The sequence below is a fragment of the Phacochoerus africanus genome, chromosome 11 (genome assembly GCF_016906955.1).
Source record: "Phacochoerus africanus isolate WHEZ1 chromosome 11, ROS_Pafr_v1, whole genome shotgun sequence".
Classification (NCBI taxonomy): Eukaryota; Metazoa; Chordata; class Mammalia; order Artiodactyla; family Suidae; genus Phacochoerus; species Phacochoerus africanus.
The window spans coordinates 61,716,875-61,741,089 of NC_062554.1; the positions used below are offsets into that span (position 1 = coordinate 61,716,875).

Genomic DNA, 24,215 nt, shown 5'->3' on the forward strand with positions numbered 1-24,215 from the left:
ACATCGGAAAGGAAACAGTCACTCAAGTCAGGGAAGTGCAAAGTGCCCTCTAGGGAATAAACCCAAGGAGGAATGTACCAAGACACATATTAATCAAATTGAGAAAAATGAAAGACAAAGAGAAAATATTAAAACAAGGGAAAAGCAGCAAATAACATACAAGGGGGCCCCCCATAAAATTATCAGCTGAGTTTTCAGCAGGAACTCTTCAGGCCAGAAGAGAGTGGCAAAGTATATTTAAGTGATGAAGGGGTGGGGTGGGGGACAAAAAACCCCTACAAGCACAAATACTCTACTCAGCAAAGCTCTCATTCAGGCTTGATGGAGAAATTAAAAGTTTACAGACAATCAAAAGCTAAGAGAATTCAACACCACTGAACCAGCTTTACAACAAATGCCAAAGGAACTTCTCTAGGCAGCAAAGAAGGCCATAAGTAGAAACACAAAAATTATAAATGGGAAAGCTCATTCATAAATTAATCTACAACGAAAGAGGCAAGAATATGCAATGGAGAAAAGACAGTCACTTTAATAAATGGTCCTGGGAAAATGGAACAGCTACATGTAAATGAATGAAATTAGAATATTATGTAACACCATACACAAATATAAACTTAAAATGAATTTAATATGTAAATGTAAGACTGGAAATTATAAAACTCTTAGAGGAAAATTTAGGCAGAACATTCTCTGACATAAATAACAGCAATATCTTTTCAGATCCTCATCCTAATGTAATGAAAATAAAAAAAATAAAGAAATGGGACCCAATTAAACTTAAAAGTTTTTGCACTTTTTTTTTCCTGTCTTTTTGCCTTTTCTGGGACTGCTCCCATGGCACATGGAGGTTCCCAGGCTAGGGGTCCAATTGGAGCTGTTGCTGCCAGCCTATGCCAGAGCCACAGCAACATGGGATCTGAGCTGCGTCTGCAACCTACACCACAGCTCACAGCAACGTCAGATCCTCAACCCACTGAGCAAGGCCAGGGATGGAACCCACAACCTCATGGTTCCTAGTCAGATTCGTTAACCATTGAGCCACGACGGGAACTCCAACAAAGTTTTTGCACTTTTAAGGAAACCATGAACAAACTGCAAAGACAATTGCACTGAATGGGAGAAAATATTTGCAAATGACAAATGACAAAGGTTTAATGTCCAAAATAGACAAACAGCTCCTGCAGTTCAATAACAAAAAATTAATTACCCAATCAAAATATAAGCAGAAGATCTAAGTAGACATTTCTCCGGAGAAGACATACAGATGGCCAAAAAGCACACAAAATATGCTCAACATTGCTAATTATTAGAGAAATGCAAATCAAAACTACAGTGAGGTATCACATACCAGTCTGAATGGCCATCATCAAAATGACTACAAACAATAAATGTTGGAGAGGGTGGAGAGAAAAGAACCCCCCTACTCTGTTGGTGGGAAGGTAAACTCTTGAAACCACTATGGAGAGCAGTATGGAGGTTTCTTAAAAAACCTATACAGAACCTCCATATGATCCAGCAGTCTCAATCCTGGGCATGTATCCTGAGGAAACCATAATTTAAAAATATACATTCATCCCAGTGTTTATTGCAGCTCTATTTGCAATAGCCCAAACATGGAAGCAACCTAAATGTCCATTGACAGAGGGATGGATTAAGAAGAAGTGGTACATATGTACAAGGGAATACTACTCAGACATAAAAAAGAGTAAAATAATGTCCTTTGCAGTAACATAGATGGACCAGTCATATTAAGTGAAGTCATGGAAAGACAGATACCACATGATATCACTTATATTTGGAATTCATAAAAGGAAACAAGTAAACTTATTTATAAAACTGGAATAGATTTACAGACCTTGAAAACAACCTTATGGTTACCAAGAGGGAAATGTGGGATATGGGAAATTAGGAGTTTGGGATTAACATACGCAAACTGCTATAAATAAAATAAATAATATACATACACATGATATAATATATATTTAATATGTTTAACTGAATTGCTTTGTGTATACCTGGAATTAACACAACATTGTAAATCAACTATACTCCTATATAAAATAAAAATTAAATTATTAAAAAAACCCAAACAGACAAGATATAGGACTCTCACATAAAAAGGAATCATAATGTCCTACTGGTTCTCAGTAGACTTAGTAGCTTATTTTTGCTTGATTGTTGGCTGCCTTCTGAGGAATTGGAAGTACCTTTGCTCACTGCCTTTTTTGTGTGTGCTCATGCTGGACCAAAATGGCTGTATTTTCCCTGTCCAACTCCCCCCTTGACTTTTAGATTCCATCTTTTTCAGTTTCTTTTTTCAATACTCATAAAAAACACCTATTATCACTAAGATTTGGATTAAAATGTACAACACATGAATCTGTTGTTCTGCTTAAGAAAACACAATTTTATGTCTATGAAAAAGTATGTGTTTCTTACAATTAAAGGGATTTGGGGCAATTGAGAAGAAGCACTGGCAAGTATAATTTCTGGGGAGGTGAGGGTAGGAGAGAAATGCTTTTTCTAATCTCTGAAATTGGGTTTTGCCCAAGGTTTTTCTTGGGGCAATCAACTTTTAAGTATCTTGGGTTGGGATGATGAATCAGGATAGAAAACGGAGAGTAGGATCTACCCCTTCTCTTTTTAATTTCTTAATTCAGCCTCCAACCATTAATCTTCCCTTCCTTTCTTTCCTCTGTTTTTATACTCTACTCTTGGATCTGCATTGTTTATCAGAGCTCCAGGATTGTTTAGTCCTGCTCCTTGTTGAACTTTTGTACCAATAGCCTGTAGAAACTCCCTGAGGCTTTTTTAGTCTCTAAGACTTAGACCTCAATGCAGGGAGCAGCTGTTCAAAGGATCAGACAGATGGAGGATGGGAAGGAGTAGCTGATGGAGCCTCTTGTTAGGAAGTGAGATAGCCTGTCTGTACTTCAGAAACTGAACTTTTAAACACTTATTGTATTATTTAACTCACTCATTCACTTGTTCATTTATTTATTCATAGAGCTTATTGAGGGAAGTTGGAGAAATTAGCGCTTAAATAATTTATTTATGCAATGTGATAAATCTTCATCTCTTCATCTCCACTGTTACTTAGAGATTCTGATCTGGGATGTCAGCTAGAGATTCCAATCTAGTTTTCTTCTTCTTTTCCTGTCCCTTGGCATTATGTTTTCTCCAGAACAGAGTGATTACAAAAATAAAACCAGTGGTTCTCAAATGTTAATGTGCATCAGACTCACCTGGCGGGCTTGTTAAAACAGATTGCTGGGCCCCAACCCGAGTTTCTGATCATGTATGTAGGGAGAGCTTCAAGAATTGGCATTTCTAATGAGTTCCCAGATAATGCTAATACTACTGGCTTGGCCCAGAGATCACCCTTGTTTTAAACCATATAATAACTTAATGTGGTAGAATAAAACCTGAGCTCTTCCTGTGAACTGGCCTCTGCTTACCTCTTTGATTTCATCCTAGTCTACTTCTCCCATTTCACTCCCTCCAGCCACTCCAGTCTTCTGTTGGTTTCTCAACTATACGAAGCTTGCTTATCCTCAAGGCTTTTGCATGTACTACTCCATATTCCTGGAATTCTCTGTCCCCAGATATTTGCATTTATTATTCTTTTATACAGTTAAGTCTTTTTGTTTAAATGTTATATCTTCAGGAAGATGACACCCAACCTGAAGTAGTCCTCAGTCCTCCACTTCAGTCCCAATGTGAATCATTTTCTGTTATACTGGTTTATCTCATCACTAGCACTCTTTTTATAATGGTTATGTTGTCATTTATTTTCTTATTTGGCTATTTGTTTACTTCTGTATTACTCTGCCTTTGTAAATGCTTTGTACATGGGAAGAAATGACAATTTTTTGGGGAAGGGCAGAGTGAGGATAAATGAATAAGTTGTACCCTAGAGGTATGCACACAGAGGTATGTGTATAGTGGATAAAAGAGTAAATTATGCTTGAGGGGGGTGTAAAATGAGAGGTTGAAATGATAATGTCTAGGGTCCATTATAGTTCTAAAAGCCATAGTTTTAGCATCCAGAATCCTTCTCTTTATGGCATAAAGTATACTGATTTATTTGCATAGTTTTCCTTTTATACTTAATGTTCTGCTATTGTGTATCAGATTGACTTTATGGTAAATTTTGATTGCTATATAAATTCTATGATTGCATGCTTACTTGGATAGTTTCTTATTTATGTAACACAGGCATCTTCCGTCAACCTAAAATGAGAAAATGGGGCATTGAATATACATGTTTATGTTAGTCTCTCTTTAACTCAAGCTTCTAGGGAGTGGACTAGCTTTTGAGGCAGTATGAGGCTAGGGAGAATGGTGAGAAACAAAAGGGATAAGTAGAAGACAGGCAATGTTTACCTTAGGAATTAAAAGGAACTCAGGATTGAGGAAAATCTGGTTTATGATGATAATTTTTTTCTGATACATTCTTGCTATTATCTTGTGCCTTTCTCTCTGTGCATCTTTATTCTTTAGAATAGAGCAAGGGACTAAAAAAATGTGCTTCAAAAGTAGACATACCAGATTTACTAGATTTAAAGTAGATCATGCCTTTGGATGATCATGGGTGGATAATTAACCTCCGAGTCTCAGCTTTCTCATTAAAAAAAAATGGGAATAATAGCAAGGTAGGGGTGAAGTTTAAATGGCATATTAATGATAATGTGGTAAGTCTATAATCATATAAAGTAGTACAGTGCATGTCACACATAGGTAACCAATATGTTTGTTAAATTGTTATTACTACCATTGTATCTGACTCTCTCCCATCTCAGTTTTTACTGATTCTTTCCCTTTGTCTTCTTGCTGTAGCCTTTACTTAGACTCCTTAAGCCTTTAAAAGTTTGGAATCAGTTGTTTAGCAGCAGGAATAAATGTCCCACCTCATGTTCCAGCTACTGCTTTCTTCTTACAGAGAATTTGGATTTTTTAAATCTATTTCTTCCTCTAAAGTGCCTAATCCATCTGCTCCCATTCATGTTTATACTGTATGACTCCTACTGGTCTATAGCTCACAAAAATGAATTACTATGGCACTGAAGACAAAATAGAGATTTTTTTAAAACTATGTTGGGAAAATACGTGATAATCCTTCTGAGATGAAATTTTCATTATGTATTTTAAACATGAGTACAAGTAAATATTTATTCGGAATCATGCCATTCTGTTTATACTTTTTTTGCCAGAATAAGCATCATTGTGCTAATATCACAGGTTGGACTGCTGCCAGCCTAATAGTGGTCTGGGACACCATTTCCTATAGTCATCTACAGTTAAATTATTAGTTCATTTATCATTGTAGGCCCTATTTTTGTTTTATATAACCAACTTTCTGTTCTCCTTTTCTTTTGACAATTGAACAAAAATTAAGCTAGGATAATTTCAGTAGACCATTACAAGTGAAATAAGGAGTGAGTTAACCCTGATTATTCTGAGAATCAAACTTTAGTGCTTACTTCAATACTTACGGTATCATGGTCAGATTTTCTAACTGTAAATTATTTTATCTAGAAAGTGATCTAGCTTCTTTTTGACATGTTTACATAGAATATCTCACTAAACAAAAGCAATAGAAGAAATCGTATGTCTATTGATTGCTGTTTCTGAGGTAATATACTGGGCACATTGTTATTTTATTTAATACTAACAACCTATTTTATAGGATCATTGTATTGAGGCTCATTTAACAGATGAGGAAATTGAGACTGTGAGAAAAACAGTCTCAATTAAGGTCACTCTGATTAAAATGGTGGAGGTTGATTTTAAAAATAAGCCTGCATTTGTTTGTGTTTAGTGACTGTGTTCTCCATTCCGCCTTTTATTGATTGAGTGATTCCCGCATGCTAGAAACTGTAGTGAGCATTGTGTTCAACTGGTTTTTTAGAGTCTAATCTTAGAGCAGTGTACAAATAGGAGACACTTTTATGTTTTCTTTCCAGTCACTTCAAACATTCTAGGTTGGGCAGATTACTCTGTTTTCTAAGTACGTTTAGGAAATATAAAGTCCACTCCAGGCTAATTAAAATCTTCGATTTCATATCCAATTTCATTCTTATATCCCTTTCTGCCTGGGTCAGGCCTTGTCCTAAGGGACTTGGAATGCAGTGCAGAGGGCACACCCTATGTTATTTTCATCTCTGCTCTAGGCCAATCCTTTCTCTTCTGATGTGTTGTATCAGGCAGAAATGAAATGGAAAATCACGTTCTGTGATAATCTATATGGGAAAATAATCAGAAAAAGTACATATGTGTGTATATGTATGACTGAATCACTTTTTTGTACAGCAAAAATTATCACAGCACGTAAATCAACTATATATTAATAAAACTTTAAAAAATGAAGGAAAAAAAAAGGATTTTCTATCATGGCTCAGCGGAAACAAATCCAACTAGGAGCCATGAGGTTGTGGGTTCGATCCCTGGCCTCACTCAGTGGGTTAAGGATCCAGTGTTGCCGTGAGCTGTGGAAGTTGCAGACACGGCTCGGATCTGGCATTGCTGTTGCTCTGGCGTAGGCTGGCAGCTATAGCTCCAATTTGACCCTTAGCCTGGGAACCTCCATATGCCGCGAGTACAGTCCTAAAAAGAAAACAAACAAACAAACAAACAAAAAAACCAAAAAACAACAGCAACAACAAAAAAAAGAAAAGAAAAAGAAAAAAAAGAAAGAAAATAGTAGAAACCTTACTTACTTCAATAGTTGTTGTAATAATCCTCTCTTGGCTGTGATGCCTTCAGTTAAGGTGTACTATGGGCTTTACTGCTTCAGGTGCCCCCACTCCTGGCCTGTGGATTTCACTCCACTCAGTCAGATACAGAGGGGTAATCAGGAATTGAACTACCTCGGCAGATATTCACTGAGGAGTGAGATACCGAACCCAAATCTCTATCAGAGTGGACTCCTCTTTCACCAAGTGTGCTCCTGCAGGAAACATTCCCCTTTACTATTTTAACATATGTGTGTGTGGGGGTGGGTGGTGGTGTGTGTATGTGTGTGTGTGTGTGAACCACAGTACTCTTTTCCTAGGACAGTAACTCACTCTTCTAATTATTTTCTTTCAAAAATTTTCCATTCCTTTTTCTTCTGTATGCTGGTGGTGAGGTGACAGTGGCAGTGACACTTTAAACAAATATTTTGTATTAAATTTATTATAGTTGTTGGGAGTTCCCGTCGTAGCGCAGTGGTTAACGAATCTGACTAGGAACCGTGAGGTTGTGGGTTCGGTCCCTGCCCTTGCTCAGTGGGTTAACGATCCGGCGTTGCCGTGAGCTGTGGTGTAGGTTGCAGACGCGGCTCGGATCCCATGTTGCTGTGGCTCTGGCGTAGGCCGGCAGCTACAGCTCTGATTGGACCCCTAGCCTGGGAACCTCCATATGCCGCAGGGAGCGGCCCAAAGAAATAGCAAAAAGACAAAAATAAATAAATAAATAAATAAATTTATTATAGTTGCTATACAATGTTCTGTCAATTTCTGCTGTACCGTAAAGTGAGCCAGTTATATATATATATATATATACACATTCTTTTTCTCACATTATCCTACATCATGTTCTATCAAAAGTGATCGAAATCAGTTCCCTTTGCTGTGCAGCAGGACCTCATTGCTTAACCACTCCAGATACAATAGTTTGCATGTACTAATGCTAAACTCCCAGTCCATCTCACTCCCTCCCCCTACCCCTGGTCAACCAGAAGTCTATTCTCCAAGTCCATGAGTTTATTTCTTTTGTGGAGGTATGTTCATTTATGCCATATATTAGATTCCAGATAGAAGTGATATCACATGGCATTTGTCTTTCTCTTTCTGACTTCACTTAGTATGAGTATCTCTAGTTCCATCCATGTTGCAGTAAATTGCATTATTTTGTTCTTTTTCATGGCTGAGTAGTATTACATTGTGTATATGTATCACATCTTCTTAATCTGTTCATTGGATTAATATTGGACACAAGTTGTCATTGGACATTTAGGTTGTTTCCATGTCTTGGCTATTGTGCATAGTGCTGCAAATGAGCATAAGGGTTCATGTATATTTTGGAATGAATGTATTATCCATATATGTCCAGGAGTGAGATTGATGGTAATTCTCTATATATGGTATATATATGGTAGTTCTATATTTAGTTTTCTGAGGTACCTCCATACTGTTTTTCATAGTGGTTGTGCCAATTTACATTCCCACCAATAATGTAGGAGGGTTCCCTTTTCTCCACACCCTTTCCAGCACTTGTTTGTTATTTGTAGTCTTATTAATGATAGCCATTCTTGGAGTTCCTGTTGTGGCGCAGTGGTTAACGAATCCGACTAGGAACCATAAGGTTGTGGGTTCGATCCCTGCCCTTGCTCAGTGGGTTAACGATCCGGCATTGCCGTGAGCTGTGGTGGAGGTCACAGACGTGGCTCGGATCCCGCATTGCTCTGTGGCTCTGGTGTAGGCCGGTGGCTACAGCTCCGATTCGACCCCTAGCCTGGGAATGTCCATATGCTGTGGGAGCGGCCCAAGAAATGGCAAAAAAGACAAAAAAGACAAAAAAAAAAGATAGCCATTCTGACCAGTGTAATTTGGTATCTCATTGTAGTTTTGATTTGCATTTCTCTAATAATTAGTGATATTGAGCATTTTTTTCATGTGCTTTTTGGCTACCTGTATGTCTTCTTCAGAGAAATGTCTGTTTAAGTCTTCTGCCCATTTTTAAATTGGGTTGTCTGATTTTTTGCTCTTGAGTTGCATGCATTGTTTGTGTATTTTAGAGATTAAGCCCTTGTTTGTTGTGTCATTTGCAACTATTTTCTTCCATTGTGTAGTCTTGTCTTTTTTTTTTTTTATGGCTTCCTTTGCTGTGCAAAAGCTTGTCAGTTTGATTACGTCTCATTTGTCTATTTTTCTTTTGTTTCTATTGCCATGGGAGACTGACCTCAGAAAACATTTGTATGGTTAATATCAGAGAATGTTTTGTTTATGTTCTATTCTAGGAGTTTTATGGTTTCTTGTCTTATGCTTAAGTCTTTAAGCCACTTTGAGTTTATTTTTGTGCATGATGTGATGGTGTGTTCTAGTTTCATTGATTTACATGGAGCTGTCCAGTTTTCCCAGCACCACTTTCTGAAGAGACTGTCTTTTCCCCATTTTATATTCTTCTCTCCATTGTTGAAGATTAGTTGACCATAGGTATCTGGGTGTATTTCTGTGTTCCTTATTCTATTTTTGTACCAGTACCACCCCGTCTTGATTACTGTAGCTTTGCGATATTGTCTGAAGTTTGGGAGAGTTATGCCTCCTGATTGCTTTTTTATTTTTTAATTTTTTAAAAATTTTTTCCTCAGGATTTCTTTAGCAATTGTGGGTCTTTTATGGCTCCATGTAAATCTCTGCATTGTTTTTCCTACTTCTGTGAAGAATGTCATGAGTAATTTGGTAGGGGTTGCACTGAATATGTAGTATGGCTATTTTAATGATATTAATTCTTCCAGTCTAGGAGCATGGAAAATCTGTTCCTTTCTTTGAATCCTCTTTAATTTCCTTGATGAATGTTTTATAGTTCTCAGCATATGAGACTTTCACCTCCTTGGTCAGGTTTATTCCTAGATATTTAATTTTTCTGGGTATTATTTAAAGATATTGTATTTTTATATTTCTTTTCTAATATCTCATTGTTAGCATACAGAAATTAAACTGATTTCTGAAAGTTAATCTTATATATTCTGCTACTTCGCTGAATTTGTTGATCAATTTGAGTAGTTTTGTGTGGAATCCTTAGGGTTTTCTGTATCATCATCTGCATAGAGTGACAATTTTACCACTTTTCTTCCAATTTGGATAACTTTTATTTCTTTTGTTTGTTTGATTGCTGTACATAGAATTTTCAATGCTGTATTGAATAAAATTACTGAGAGTGGGCATCCTTGTCTTGTTCCAGATTTTAGCAGGGAGGCTTTCAGCTTTTTTCCGTTAAGCATTACATTGACTGTGAGTTTGTCATAAATGTCTTTTTTTTTTTTTTTTTTGGTCTTTTTGCTATTTCTTGGGCCGCTCCTGCGGCATATGGAGGTTCCCAGGCTAGGGGTCTAATCGGAGCTGTAGCCGCCGGCCTACGCCAGAGCCACAGCAACGCAGGATCCGAGCCACATCTGCGACCTACATCACAGCTCACGGCAACTCCCGGATCATTAACCCACTGAACAAGGGCAGGGATCGAACCTGTAACCTCATGGTTCCTAGTCGAATCCGTTAACCACTGCGCCACTACGGGAACTCCATAAATGTCTTTTATTATGTTCAGATATGTTCCCTCTATTCCCACTTTGAGGAGAGTTTTTGTTATGAATGGATGTTGGATTTTGTCTAATGTTTTTTCTGTATCTATTGAGAAGATCGTGTGGTTTTTGACTTTTGTTAATGTGGTGTATGATGTTGATTAATTTCATTATGTTGAACCATCCTTGTGAAACTGGGATGAATTTCACTTGGTCGTGGTGTATGATCTTTTTATGTGTTGCCGGATTCGGTTGGCTTAAATTCTGTTGAGAATTTTTGTGTCTATATTCATCAAAGATATTGGTCTATAATTTTCTTTTTTGGTAGTATCTTTGCCTGGTTTTGGCCTGAGGGTGATGGTGGCTTCATAGGATGTCTTTGGGAGCATTTCTTCTTCTTCAACCTTTTGGTAAAATTTAAGGAGGATGGGTATAAGTTCCTCTTTGCATGTTTGGTAGAATTCGCCTGTGAAGCCATTTGGTCTTGGACTTTTATTTGTAGGGAGTGTTTTTATTTCACATTCAGTTTCATTTCTAGTGATCAGTCTGTTCAAATTATTTCTTCTTCATTCAGCTTTGGTGGGCTGTATGTCTCTAGAAAATTGTCCATTTCTTCTAGGTCTTCAAATTTGTTGGCAAATAATTATTCATAGTATTTTCTTCTTTTTTATTTTTAAATTTAATTTAATTTATAATTTTATTTTATTTTATTTTTTTGTCTTTCTGTTGATTCTAGGGCCGTACCTGCAGCACATGGAGGTTCCCAGGCTAGGGGTCCAAGCGGAGCTGTACTGCCAGCCTACACCACAGCCACAGCAATGCAGGATCGGAGCCACATCTGCGACCTGCACCACGGCTCATGGCAACACTGGATCCTTAACCCAGTGAGTGAGGCCAGGGATCGAACCTGCAACCTCATAGTTCCTAGTTGGATTCACTAACCATTGAGCCCTGATGGGAACTCCAGTATTTTCTTATATCTTTTTTTGGGGGGGTATTTCTGCAGTATTCATTGAGATTTCTCCTTTTTCATTTCTTATTTTGTTTATTTCAGTTCTTTCTCTCTTTTACTTAATTAGTGTGGCTAGAGGTTTGTCAATTTTGTTTACCCTTTCAAAGAACCAGCTCTTAGTTTTATTTTTTTTCCTATTGTTTTTTTGAATCTCTATTTAATGATTTCCTCTCTGATCTTTATGATTTCCTTCCTTCTGCTGACTTTAGGTTTTCTTTGTTCTTCTTTTTCTAATTCTTTTAGGTGATAGGTTAAGTTGTTGATTTGAGATTTTTCTTGTTTTTGAGGAAGGTTTGTATCCCTATGAACTTCCCTCTAAGAACTGCTTTTGTGGCACCCCATATATTTTGAATGGTTGTGTTTTTATTATCATTTGTGTTGAGGTATATTTTAATTTCCCTTTTAATTTACTCACTGACCCATTGCTTTTTTAGTAGCATGTTGTTTTATCTCCATGTAGTCAGTTTTTTCTCATTTCTTTTCCTGTGGTGGATTTCTAGTTTCATGCCACTGTTGTCAGAGAAGATGCTTGAAATAATTTCTACTTTTAAATTTGTTGGTTAGTTTTGTGCCCTAGTAAGTGGTCAGTCCTTGAGAATGTACCATGTGCACTGAAAAGAATGTGTAGTCTGTCTTTACTGGATGTTATGTCCTGAAAATACCAATTAAGTCTAACTTTTCTATTGTATAATTTTGGATCTCTTTGCCTTGTTGATTTTCTTTCTAGAGGCTCTGTCCATTGATGTGAGTGGGGTGTTAAAAATCTCCTACTATTATTTTAGTCCCATCAACTTCTCATTTTATGTCTGTTCGTATTTGTTTTATATATTTGGGTGCTCATGTATTAGGGGCATATATATTGAGTGTAATATCCTCTTCTTGATTTAATGCTTTTAATCATTAGTGTCCTTCTTTGTCTTTCTTTCTGACCTTTGTTTTAAAGTCTATTTTGTCTGATATGAGTATTGCAAATCCCACTTTCCTATCTATCTTTTCCATTAGCATGAAATATCTTTTTCTATCCCCTCACTTTCAATTTTTATGTGCCCTTTACCTATGGTGAGTGTCTTGTAGGCAGCATAATTTAGGCTCTTATTTTTTTTTTTTTTATCCAGCCTTCCACCCTATGTCTTTTGATTGGAGTAGTCAGCCTGTTATTATTTAAGGTAATTATTGATAAATATATATTGCCATTTTAAACCTTGTTTTCCAGTTGATTCTATGTTTATACTTTGTTCCTTTCATTTTTTGGTTGGATGATTTCATTTAATTCTATGTTCATGTCCTCTTCTTTTCAGTTTTTTGAATGGTTTGGTTTGGTTTTGGTTTTGATTTGTGGTTGCCCTGTTTTTCAAGTGCGTTAACCCCTTCCTATCTCTGCTCGCTTTAGCCTGATAGTCGTATCAGCTCAAACACATTCTTTAAAAAAAAAAAAGGAGTCCAGATCTTCTTAGTTTCCTTCCTCACATTTTATGATTTTGATATCCTTTTTTAACATCTTCATCTTTATCCTTTTGCTGTTCCTTGTGTTTATCACTGCTTTTGCAATAGTTTTTTTTTTTCCTCCCTTTTAGCTGTATATAGTGGCTATTTAAATGATTGCTTTCTGATTGTGATTTATTTCATCTTATATCTTCCTATTTCTTTCCTATTTAGAGGAGACCTTTCAGTATTTCTTTTAGAATGGGTTTAGTATTGCTGTATTCTTTTAGTTTTTGTTTGTTGGAGAAATTCTTTACTTTGTAAATTTTAAATGATAATCTTGTTGGGTAAAGTATTCTAGCCTGCAACGTTTTCCCTTTTAGAATTTTGAATATATCTTGCCACTCTCTTCTGGCCTGTAGTGTTTTTGTAGAGAATTCAGCTGATAGCTTTTTGGGGGTTCCTGTTTGTTTTTCTCTTGCTGCCTTAAAATCCTCTCCTCATCTTACCTTTTGCCATATTTATTATAGTATTTTTTGGTGTGGGTCTGTTTGGCTTTAACTTGTTTGGGGCCCTCCATGCTTTCTGTATCTCGATATTTGTTTCCTTTAGATTTGGAAAGTTTTCAGCCATCGGTTCTTCAAAATATATTTTCAATCCCCTTTTCTGTTTCTTATCCTTCTGAAATCCATATTATGTGTAGATTAGCCCACTTTATAGTATCCCATAGACCTCTTATATTGCTTTCATGTTTTTCACTTGGTTTTCTGTCTGCTGTCCTGATTGGGTGATTTTCATTATTCTGTCTTCCAAGCCACTTGTTCATTCCTCTGCATTATTCACTCTGCTCTTCAGTGCCTTTAACTCAGTTTGCATCCATCTCTGCAAATGAATTTTCTAGTTTTTCGTGGCTCCTCCTTATATTTTCTAGTTCCTTTCTAAAGTAATCTGCATAACTGTTCATATCTGCTCTGAATTCCTTCATATTCACTTTTAATTCCTCCAGTGTTTTTATTATCTCCTTTTTGAACTCAGTGTCTGATAGACTGAAGAGGTCTGTTTCATTGCTTGATCCTTCAGAGGAATTCTACTATTCTTTTAACTGGGAATATTTCCTGTGAGTTCATTTTCTTATATTTTCTTTTCTTTTTTTTTTTTTTTGTCTTTTTGCCATTTCTTGGGCCACTCCCATGGCATATGGAGGTTCCCAGGATAGGGGTCTAATTGGAGCTGTAGCTACCGGCCTACGCCAGAGCCACAGCAACACAGGATCTGAACCGCGTCTGCAACCTACACTATAGCTCACAGCAACACGGGATCCTTAACCCACTGAGAAAGGGCAGGGATTGAACCCGCAACCTCATGGTTCCTAGTCGGATTCGCTAACCACTGCGCCACAACGGGAACTCCCATTTTCTTAGATTTTCTTATTCTGTGAATTTAGGGAAAACAACTAATATAATCTTGGAGGTCTTTTTATATGCATGAGTGCCCTTGGGTATTTTATGAGGGCTTCCATTTCTTTTTTTTTTCTTTTTTTTTTTTTTTTGGTGTGAGAGCTGCCTTTGGTTTAGATGCTTGCTGTCTATTTTCTCAGTGTATGCAGGCTGTTATCCCCGTGATAGAGTGTGTAGTCATATATGGCCTGCTTGTGTTTTCATGGCGATGGAGGCAATGGACAGAGCTAGTAGCCAGTTCCTGGTTCCCAGGCCCTTGACAATGGCAAGGACCCCAAGGAGGTCGCACAGGCTGCTCCTGGTTGTGCAGCTCTCTGCAGCCTGAGTCTCAGTGTCCAGTCTCTACCTGAGCATCTCAGGCTATGGTGTCTGGGGGCAGTGGTACTGATGGTTTGCATGGCTCCCTCTCTGCTTTCCCTCCTTAGTATGGCTGCTGCACTTTTCTCTGAGGCTTTGAGGTCTGCTCTCCATCACAGCTGATCTCCCCATCAGTTAGGTGTCCTCCTAGGGTGCAAATCCTTTTCTTTCCTCTTTCACAGCTCCCTCTCAGGAATGGTGGTCCATCCTGATTCCTTTTTTCCCCTTTGTCTCTCTCTGCCTTTTATTTTCCTTTTGTTCTACTCAGTTATGTGGAGGGGTTCTTGACCTTGTTGAGGTTTAAGGTCTTCTGCCAGCATTCAGTAGATGTTATGTGTGAATTGTTCTATCTATAGATTGTTACTCCTCCATCATCTTGAACCTACTCCCCTATTTAGGCACTTTTTAATTTTTAAAGGAGATGTCTATTCTTGGCTACTTTTTTGGAATATGGGCATATTTGACCCCTATTGTTTTCAGCTCTGGTGCCTTAGCTTTAATTCAGAGGCAACTGGAAGAGTTGCAATCAACACAGGCAGTTTGTTCCTTAGTCCTCACAAGAACTGTAGGTTGTATCTCCATTTTATGAGGGTGAAAAGTTAGACTAACATAGATTAGGTCACTTGCCCAACATCTCACAGATAGAAAATGGTAAGACCATGATTCATATTCTGTCAGATACCACACACTTTATTTGTTTATTTGCTGTCCATGCACCATACTGCTGTCTTCTTGACTGATAGAAGTTAACTGTGTTTCCTTTCAGCACATTTAGTGACTATTGACAAGGCACCAAAGTATTATGGTTAATTATTATTTTTTCTAAGCATATTCCTTATAGAAACAAATTACCAGCAGCTGTGAAGCACTGAAATAACAAACATTATCTATACAAACTGATGTGCTTTCTGGTTCTCATCATTTATTTTATTTCCATACATTGCTTTCTTACTAATGACTGCTTCTAGTTCCAGATCTGCATTGCCTATGCTTATGTTAATGGTAGATTATAACAGAAATTATATTTTAAAATGTGATTATGCCAAGAGCAAAAACTACATATGCTAGTTTGTGTGTATATGTGTGAAGTTGCGGATGCTTTTAAAAATTTCTCCATATGCTAATTTTTTTCTCTTCTTAGTTATAGGGATGCAGAAAAGAATTTCTACAATATCTCTAACAGATGCTCCTATGCAGACCATTCCAACAAAGAGGACATTGAAGAGGTCTTGGGAATTCTTCAGTGTACTGCTAATGTACTCGGTATAGTAACTGTATATTTATAAAGTTCAGAGAGAATGAATGTGGGGGAGGGGGGAAAGAAAAATGGTAAATGTTTCATTTTCTAGAAGAGAGATTTGGAGACTATGGCAGATTAAGAACAAGACCTTGTCTTCAAATTATTTAGTTTCATCACTTCTGATGATGTTTAATTGGAATTTACGTGCATAGCATTTACTTGGAGCTTGAAAATATTATGTTAAAAATATTTACATCCCAGGCAAACTTTCTTAATATCAGCCTCCTGTAATCCATATTTCTCTGGCTCTTACTCTGAACCATAATTAAGGAATCTTTTTATTTTCTCTCTCATGCTCTCTCTCTTTTTTTTTTGTCTTTTGTCTTTTTAGGGCCGCACTTGCGGCATGTGGAGGTTCCCTAGCTAGGGGTCACATCAGAGCTGTAGCCACCAGCCTACACCCAAGTCACAGCAATGCGGGATCCAAGCTGCGTCTGCAATCTACACCACAGCTCATGGCAATGCTGGATCCTTAACCCACTGAGCAAGGCCAGGGATTGAACCTGCAACCTCATGGTTCCTAGTCAGATTCATTTCCACTGTGCCATGACGGGAACTCCCTTTTTCTTTTCTCAAAGCCTATTTTCTATTATTTCTATCATTATTATTAATTCTGTTATTTTTGGAATGCCCTGGTTTGGAATATGGCTTACATGTACTCATAGTGGACTTTTTTGGCCTCAAATGCAGTGAGGCAGGCCATCTGTGGATGTCTCTGTGCCCTGCTTGTTAGGGTGGTGTCTAGGTTGAAAGTACTAGTATTTATGACAGAGGGCTGTTTTTATATGCTTCCAATAGGTTAAGGGGGTAAAGGGTACTGTTTTAAACTGCACTTAATCCTACAGCCCTAAGGTACCTTAAATGAGACATAGTCTTTCATGATTTGAAGTTCTTGGTGTATGAGTGCTACATTCTGTTATATGCAAATTAGATTGCATAACAAGAATATATATATATATACATTTTTTTTCTTTAATATCCCTCAGTTTTTTAGGAAGAAATACTTCTTTAAATTTTTTTTCGAATCTTCTTTTTTCCTAATGATTCAGACAGAAATCCATGGAGTGCTGGGAGTGGTGGTGGGGAACAGTAAACCATACAAAACTTAAAATCTCCTCTCTCAGAATCAGATTTTGGAGACTAGGGAAAACTTGTTTCCTTTTCTTTCCCTTTAGAATAAGTACTTTCCCTGGAGACATCATGAGTCCCTCATGTAAACAGATTCCAGGTGATCTCAACCCATGAGTTTACCAGATTTTTCTAAACTTCCAGATGCAGACCTGGCTTTATGATCAAACTGGGACTCTAGCTACACATTGACTGTGTTTCCTTCCTAGGTAGTTTTTTTAAACATAAAATATTATAATAAGAATATGGACCTTTTGTGAGGGGAGGCATATAGATGTAGGTGGCTTGTTCAGGGCAATGATGGACAATGAAAAGGATTTACTTACCTAAACCTCAGTACACCTGCAGGGATGTCATACTACCCAGGCAAACATTATTATTGGAGAAGATAAGGGGTGAGAGTAAAGGAGCGTGGGGGTGAGCATTACCCAAGAACTATTTACAGTTTCATAGTTTTGTATTCCTGGACTCTCCCATAAGTAAGATCGATTTTTTTTGGTGCTTTCTGATTTTTGAAAGGATGAGGTGAGATGATGTCCCGCTAAGAGGGATGTATCAGACTCTTTTTAATAAATTAGAAAGCTACTCTTTACTTCCAGTTTTCTAAATGATTCCCTGCCCCTCACATATCCTTTCCTTATGCCTCCCACTTTGAGAATCACTGAGTTAGAGGGAGTAAGAGGTGTTCAAGCTGATACATATATAAGAAATACTAAAGACATCAGAGCTGTGACTTGCAAATAAGTGTGCAAAATTCTCACCTGCGTGTTATTAGTATTTTACCTATCATCAAAAAAGATTTGTTATAATAACAGTGGGGGACTTCAACAACCCACTTAATTCAATGCCCAGATCATCCAGACAGAAAATCAACAAGGAAACATGGGCATTAAATAACCAAATAGACTAGACCATATAGACTTAAGTGATATCTATAGAACTTTTTGCCCCAAAGCAGCAGAATATATATTCTTCTCAAGTGCACATGGAACCTTCTCTAGGACAGATCACAACTTGGGCTGCAGATCAAGCCTTGGCAAATTTTTAAAAATTTAATTATTTTAGGCATTTTCTCTGACCATAATGCTGTGACAGTAGAAATGAGCTACAAGGAAAAAAAACAGCAAAAACACAAACTCCTGGAAGCTAAACAATATGCTACTAAATAACCAATGGATCACTGAAAAAAATCAAAGAGGAAATTAAAAGAAACTTAGAGAAACATGACAATGAGGATTCAACAATCCCAAACCTTTGGGACACAGCAAAGCAGTCCTGAGAGTGAAGTTTATAACAATACAGTCTTATCTCAGGAAAGAATAAAAAACTCATATAAACAAGCTAAACCTACACCTTGAGCAACTAGAGAAGAAAGAGCAGACAAAGCCCAAAGTAAGTAGAAGGAAGTAAATCATAAAGGTTAGAGCAGATATTAATAACATAGGAGTTCCTGTCATGGCTCAGCAGTTAACGAATTCAACTAGGAACGATTTGGTTGTGGATTCGATCCCTGGCCTTGCTCAGTGGGTTAAGGATCCAGTGTTGCTGTGAGCTGTGGTGTAGGTTGCAGATGCGGCTTGGATCCCATGTTGCTGTGTCTGTGGCATAGGCCAGTGGCTATAGCTCCCATTAGACCCCTAGCCTGGGAACCTCCATGTGCTGTAGGTGCAGCACTAGAAAAGGCAAAAAGACAAAAAAAAGAAATTAATAACATAGAGACAGAGAAAACAATAGAGAATATATTAAAAATATCATACACCATGATCGGGAAGGATTTATCCCAGGGATGCAAGGATTCTTCAATATCTGCAAATCTATCAGTGTGATACACTACAACAAACTGAAAAATAAAAACCATATGATCATCTCAATACATGCAGAAAAAGCTTTTGACAACATTCAACACCCATTCCTGATAAAAACTCTCCAGAGAGTGGGCGTAGAGGGGAACTACCTCAATATAATAAAAGCCATTTATGACAAGCCCATAGCTAACAGCATTCTCAACAGTGAAAAACTGAAAGCATTTCCACTAAGATCAGGACATCCACAACAAGGACGTCCACGTTCACTAATGTTATTCAACATAGTTTTGGAAGTCCTAGCCATGGAAATCAGAGAATAAAAAGAAAATAAATCCAAATTAGAACAGAAGAAGTGAAACTATCACTGTTTGCAGATGACATGATAGTATACCTAGAAAATCCTAAAGACACCACCAGAAAACTGTTAGAGCTCCTCAATGAATTTAGTAAAGTTGCAGGATACGAAATCAATACACAGAATTTGATTGCTTTTGTATATACTAACAACAAAAGATCAGAAAGAGAAATTAGGGAAACCATATCATTTCCCATCACATCAAAAAGAATAAAATGCCTAGGAATAATCCTACCTAAGGAAACAAAAGACCTGTAGTCTGAAAGCTATGAGATGCTGATGAAAAAAAATCAAAGGTGACACAAACAGAAAGATATACTATATTCTTGAATTAGAAGAATAAGTAAGTCAAAATGACAGTACTACCTAAGGCAATCTACAGATTCAATGCAATATCTATCAAATTACTAATGACATGCTTTACAGAATTAAAACAAAATATTTTAAAATTTGTATGGAAACACAAAAGACCTTGAATAGCCAAAGCAATATTGAAAAGATAAGAATGGAACTGGAGGAATGAGGCTCCCTGACTTCAGACTGTACTATAAAGCTACAGTTAACAAAATAGTGTGATACTGGCACAAAAACAGAAATATAGATCAATGGAACAGGATAGAAAGCCAAGAAATAGGAATTGCTGTCATGGCTCAGTGGTTAACAAACCCAGCTAGTATCCATGAGGATGTGGGCTCAGTTCCTGGTCTTGCTCCTTGGTCTGGGTTAAAGATACAGCATTGCTGTGAGCTGTGGTGTAGGTTGCAGACTCAGCTCAGATCTGGCATTGCTGTGGCTGTGGTGTAGGCCAGTAGCTGCAGCTCTGATTTGATACCTAGCCTGGGAATCTCAATATGCTGCAGGTGCAGCCCCCCCCAAAAAAAGACAAAAAAGAAAAAAAAAGGAAGCCCAGAAATAAACTTAAGCAACTGTGGTCAATTAATCTATGATAAAGGAGGAAAGAACACACAGTGGAGGAAAGATAGTCTCTTCAATAAATGGTGCTGGGAAAACTGGACAACCACATGTAAGGGAATGAAATTAGTAGTTGTATCAATTTACATTCCCACCAGCAGTGAAGAAGGGTTCCCTTTTCTCCACGTCCTTTCCAGCATTTGTTTGTTGACTTGTTAATGATGGCCATTTTGACTTGTGTGAGGTGGTCCCTCACTGTAGTTTTGATTTGCATTTCTCTAATAATTAGTAATGCTGAGCATTTTTTCACGTGCCTGCTGGTCATCCTTATGTCTTCTTTGGCAAAATGTCTATGGGTAAGAACCTGATGGAAAAATGAAAAAAAAAAAATGGGCATGCATGGGTAGCTGGGTCACATTGCTGTACAGCAGAAATTGAAGGAACATTGTAAATCAACTATACTTTAAGAAAAATTAAAAAAAAGATTTTTAAGTCATAGGTCAGAAAGTATGTATGATCAGAGATGCATATTTCTCTTTTCAAAATGATCATCTCTATCAAATTAGTATAAACACTAGATAGTTTGATAATTTACTGGCTCTTCAGATTGAAATTGGAGTTTAGTGGTTGGCATGGAGTAAAAAAAGAAACCTGAAGAAAAGGAGAAAGCTTGTTGCAGAAGACCAGTTATTCTTCTCTCATGCATTTGTTCCATTGCCTCTTCCCTAGGACTTCCTGGAAACACGTGGACATTACTGAGTGGTTTATGCCCTCTGCAGTAATGGGAAAATCCTATTTCTAGACAGAGTGTTGGGCATGCTTTTCTTTTGTTGTCTTAGAAACCAGTTGCTTTTGTATCATCTCATTATTTACAAAGTAGGGATATTAAATGCAGCCTAGTCCTTATTTTGGTGCTCTGGTATTCACTGTGATAATGAAGTGTAATACTCTTAAGACACTTATAAACTCTGGAAAAAAGGATATACCAAGAGAGGTAGTCGTGAACAATACCCTCCCTACTTGAGGCTTTTAGTGTTAAACCTACTGCTTTTTTTAGAATATCTCGTTTGCAAAATGATCTTATAACTTTAGTTGTCTAAAAAATGTAAACTGGGGTTCCCCCTGTGTCTCAGTGGTAAAAAACCCGACTAGTATCTGTGAGGACATGGGTTTGATCCTTGTCCTTGCTCAGTTCATTAAGGATCTGGTGTTGCCAGAGAGCTGTGGTGTAGGTCATGGATGTGGCTCAGATCCCCCACTGCTGTGGCTCTGGTGAAAGCCTGCAGCTGCAGCTTGATTTCAACCCCTGGCCTGCAAATTTCCATATGCTGCAAGTGTAGCCCTAAGAAGCAAAAAAAAAAAAAGTAAATCTTTTTCAGCCATAATCTGTGAAGCTCATTTTTAGCTCTGAAAAAGTAGTAAAAATGTGTTTATAGTCTTATGAGGTGCAGCATTAGGTATCTTTTAGGAAACTGTAACATTGATTAGTACAATGAAGCATCTGTGCTGACACATTAAAAGGTCTATATTGTGTTTTTGCTGAAGTGTTGCCAGCTGATCCTGTATCTTGGATTTAGCTAGTGTTGGGGAGAGGAAGCCAGAGAATTGAAGAGACTAAGGGGAGAAGGGTGATAACATGTGTGGCTCCCTTTGCAAAATACAATGTAAAATAAGCAGGAATTATAAGGATTTCGGTTTGTTTTAATAATACTATGGGGGTTGTGTTTCATTGTAGAGCATGAAGCTATAGATGTTTAGAAATTTAAATATATATTTAAGTATCTATATATATAGATGTAGATAAAGAGCATGAAGTTACAGATGTTTAGGAGTTTAAATATAGATGTTTAGATATAGATGTTTAGAGCATAAGCTGTAAGTGTTTAGGATGTGTAGATAGTGTAGGATAAAGTAATTCCACAGTAGGACATAAATCAAATAGAAATGAAAGATCTAAGGTAATTCATCTATAATGAATTATACCAAACAGGATTACTATTTTAATGACCATAAATTATTTACTAAGGATTAACAAAATATAGTTTTATACTGCTTTTACTAAATGCATTTTCTCTCAAAAGTAATTGATGACCTAAATTGTGAAGGGATATTCACTAAAGTTTTCTCTGTTTTAAAAGATCTTCTGCTATCATGGGGCTTTATTGTCTCCAAAAACTTAGTGCATTTAAAATCAGTGTCAGAGTAATGTTTTCATGGGAATATTTGTTGGGAAAGTGCTAGTGAAGAGGATAGAGGGGATGACTTTGGGGGCATATACTTGACAATATTTTCTTGATATCTGGGACCCTGAAATAGTGTGAAACCTGAACTCCCTATAAAGTGTCACTGATTCCATAATTTTTGGCTGGTATAGAATTTTTTTCTTTACTTGTTTTCATATAAGCAGTACTTTATTGCTTATATATTAACTTATGTGTACTTTTGGGTTTTATTGTGATGTGGAATGTGTATTTAGTAGCCTTTTAATTGGCCATAAAACTTTCTTTGAAGATTGGATAGCCTTATTTTGGATTAAGATTACCTGAGAGTTTTCTTAGTATAACTCTAAACCATGTGTTTACTGAATTAGAATATGTTTAAAATATTTATGATATTGGAGAAATGGTGCAATAACTGCTTATCATTTTTATTGGCGAATTAGGATAGCAATAAATAAATTCTGCCAACATAGTTTTTATTACTGTACCTTGGTGTAACTGATCAGTTTTCTCTTTCATTAAAGTAAATTGGGGATCGTTGGTGCTTCCAAACAAACTTTAAAATATTTTGTTCGAGTTTTATGAAAAATGTCCTTGGTAATATGTCAGGGATTGCATTGAATCTGTAGATTGACTTGGGTAGTATAGTCATTTTGATAATATTGACTCTTCCAATCCAAGAGCATAGTATGTCTTTCCATCTGTGTCATCTTTGGTTTCTTTCATCAGCGTCTTATAGTTTTCAGAGTACAGGTATTTTGTGTCTTTAGGTAGGTTTACTCCTAAGTATTTTATTCCTTTTCATGCAATGGTAAACGGAATTTGCTTCTCTAATTTCTCTTTCTGATCATTCATTTTTAGTATAGAGAAATGCAGTCAATTTCTGTATATTAGCTTTGTATCCTGCGACTTTGCCAAATTCATGGATGAGCTCTAACAGTTTTCTGGTAGCAGCTTTAGGATTCTCTAGGTGTAGTATCATGTCATCCACAAATAATGATAGTTTTACTTCTTTCTTTCCAATTTGTATTCCTTTTATTTCTTTCACTTCTCTGATTGCTGTGGCTATAACTTCCAAAACTATGTTGAAGAGTAGTGGCGAGAGCAGACATCCTTGTCTTGTTGCTGATCTCCACTGGAATTCTTTCAGCTTTTCACCATTGAGAATGATGTTCGCTGTGGGTTTGTCATATGTGGCCTTTATTATGTTGAGGTAGCTTCCCTCTATGCCCACTTTCTGAAGGTTTTTTACTAGAAATGGGTGTTGGATTTTGTCAAAGGCTTTTCCTGCGTCTATTGTCAGGATCATATGGTTTTTTTTTTTTTTTAAACTTTATTTACATTCCAAAACTTCCTTTACAGTTCTTGTTTCTACACTCCAAAGGCTTCCCCGCAGAGGGTGGAAGGCTCTTCCCTCGGTGGGCGGGCGGAGATGCGAAGCATCTTCTTTTTTGTTGTTGTTGTTGCCATTTCTTGGGCCGCTCCCAGGGCATATGGAGGTTCCCAGGCTAGGGGTCGAATCGGAGCTGTAGCCACCGGCCTACACCAGAGCCACAGCAACGCAGGATCCGAGCCGCATCTGCAACCTACACCACAGCTCACGGCAACGCCGGATCGTTACCCACTGAGCAAGGGCAGGGACCGAACCCGCAACCTCATCGTTCCTAGTCGGATTCGTTAACCACTGCACCACGACGGGAACTCCTGGATCATATGGTTTTTAATCTTCAGTTTGTTAAAATGGTGTATCACACTGATTGATTAGCGGATATAGAAGAATCCTTGTGTCCCTGGGATAAACCCCACTTGATCATGATATTTTAAAGTTTGTTTGGAAGCACAAAAGACCCAGAATAGCCAAAGACATCCTGAAAAAGAAGAATGGAGCTGGAGGAATCAGTCTCCCAGACTTCAGACTATACTACAAAGCAACAGTCATCAAAGCCATATGGTACTGGCACAAAGA

The 24,215-nt window shown here is 37.3% G+C and overlaps 1 protein-coding gene across 1 annotated transcript in view; it reads left to right on the forward strand.

Annotated features, from left to right (window-relative positions):
- Nucleotides 1-24,215, forward strand: part of GUCY1A2 (guanylate cyclase 1 soluble subunit alpha 2) — a 398,753-nt gene that overhangs the window by 38,555 nt on the left and 335,983 nt on the right. Inside the window, exon 3 of the mRNA XM_047752790.1 lies at nt 15,672-15,793. Coding sequence (XP_047608746.1) covers nt 15,672-15,793 — 122 coding nt within the window. The remainder of the gene's footprint in view (nt 1-15,671; nt 15,794-24,215) is intronic.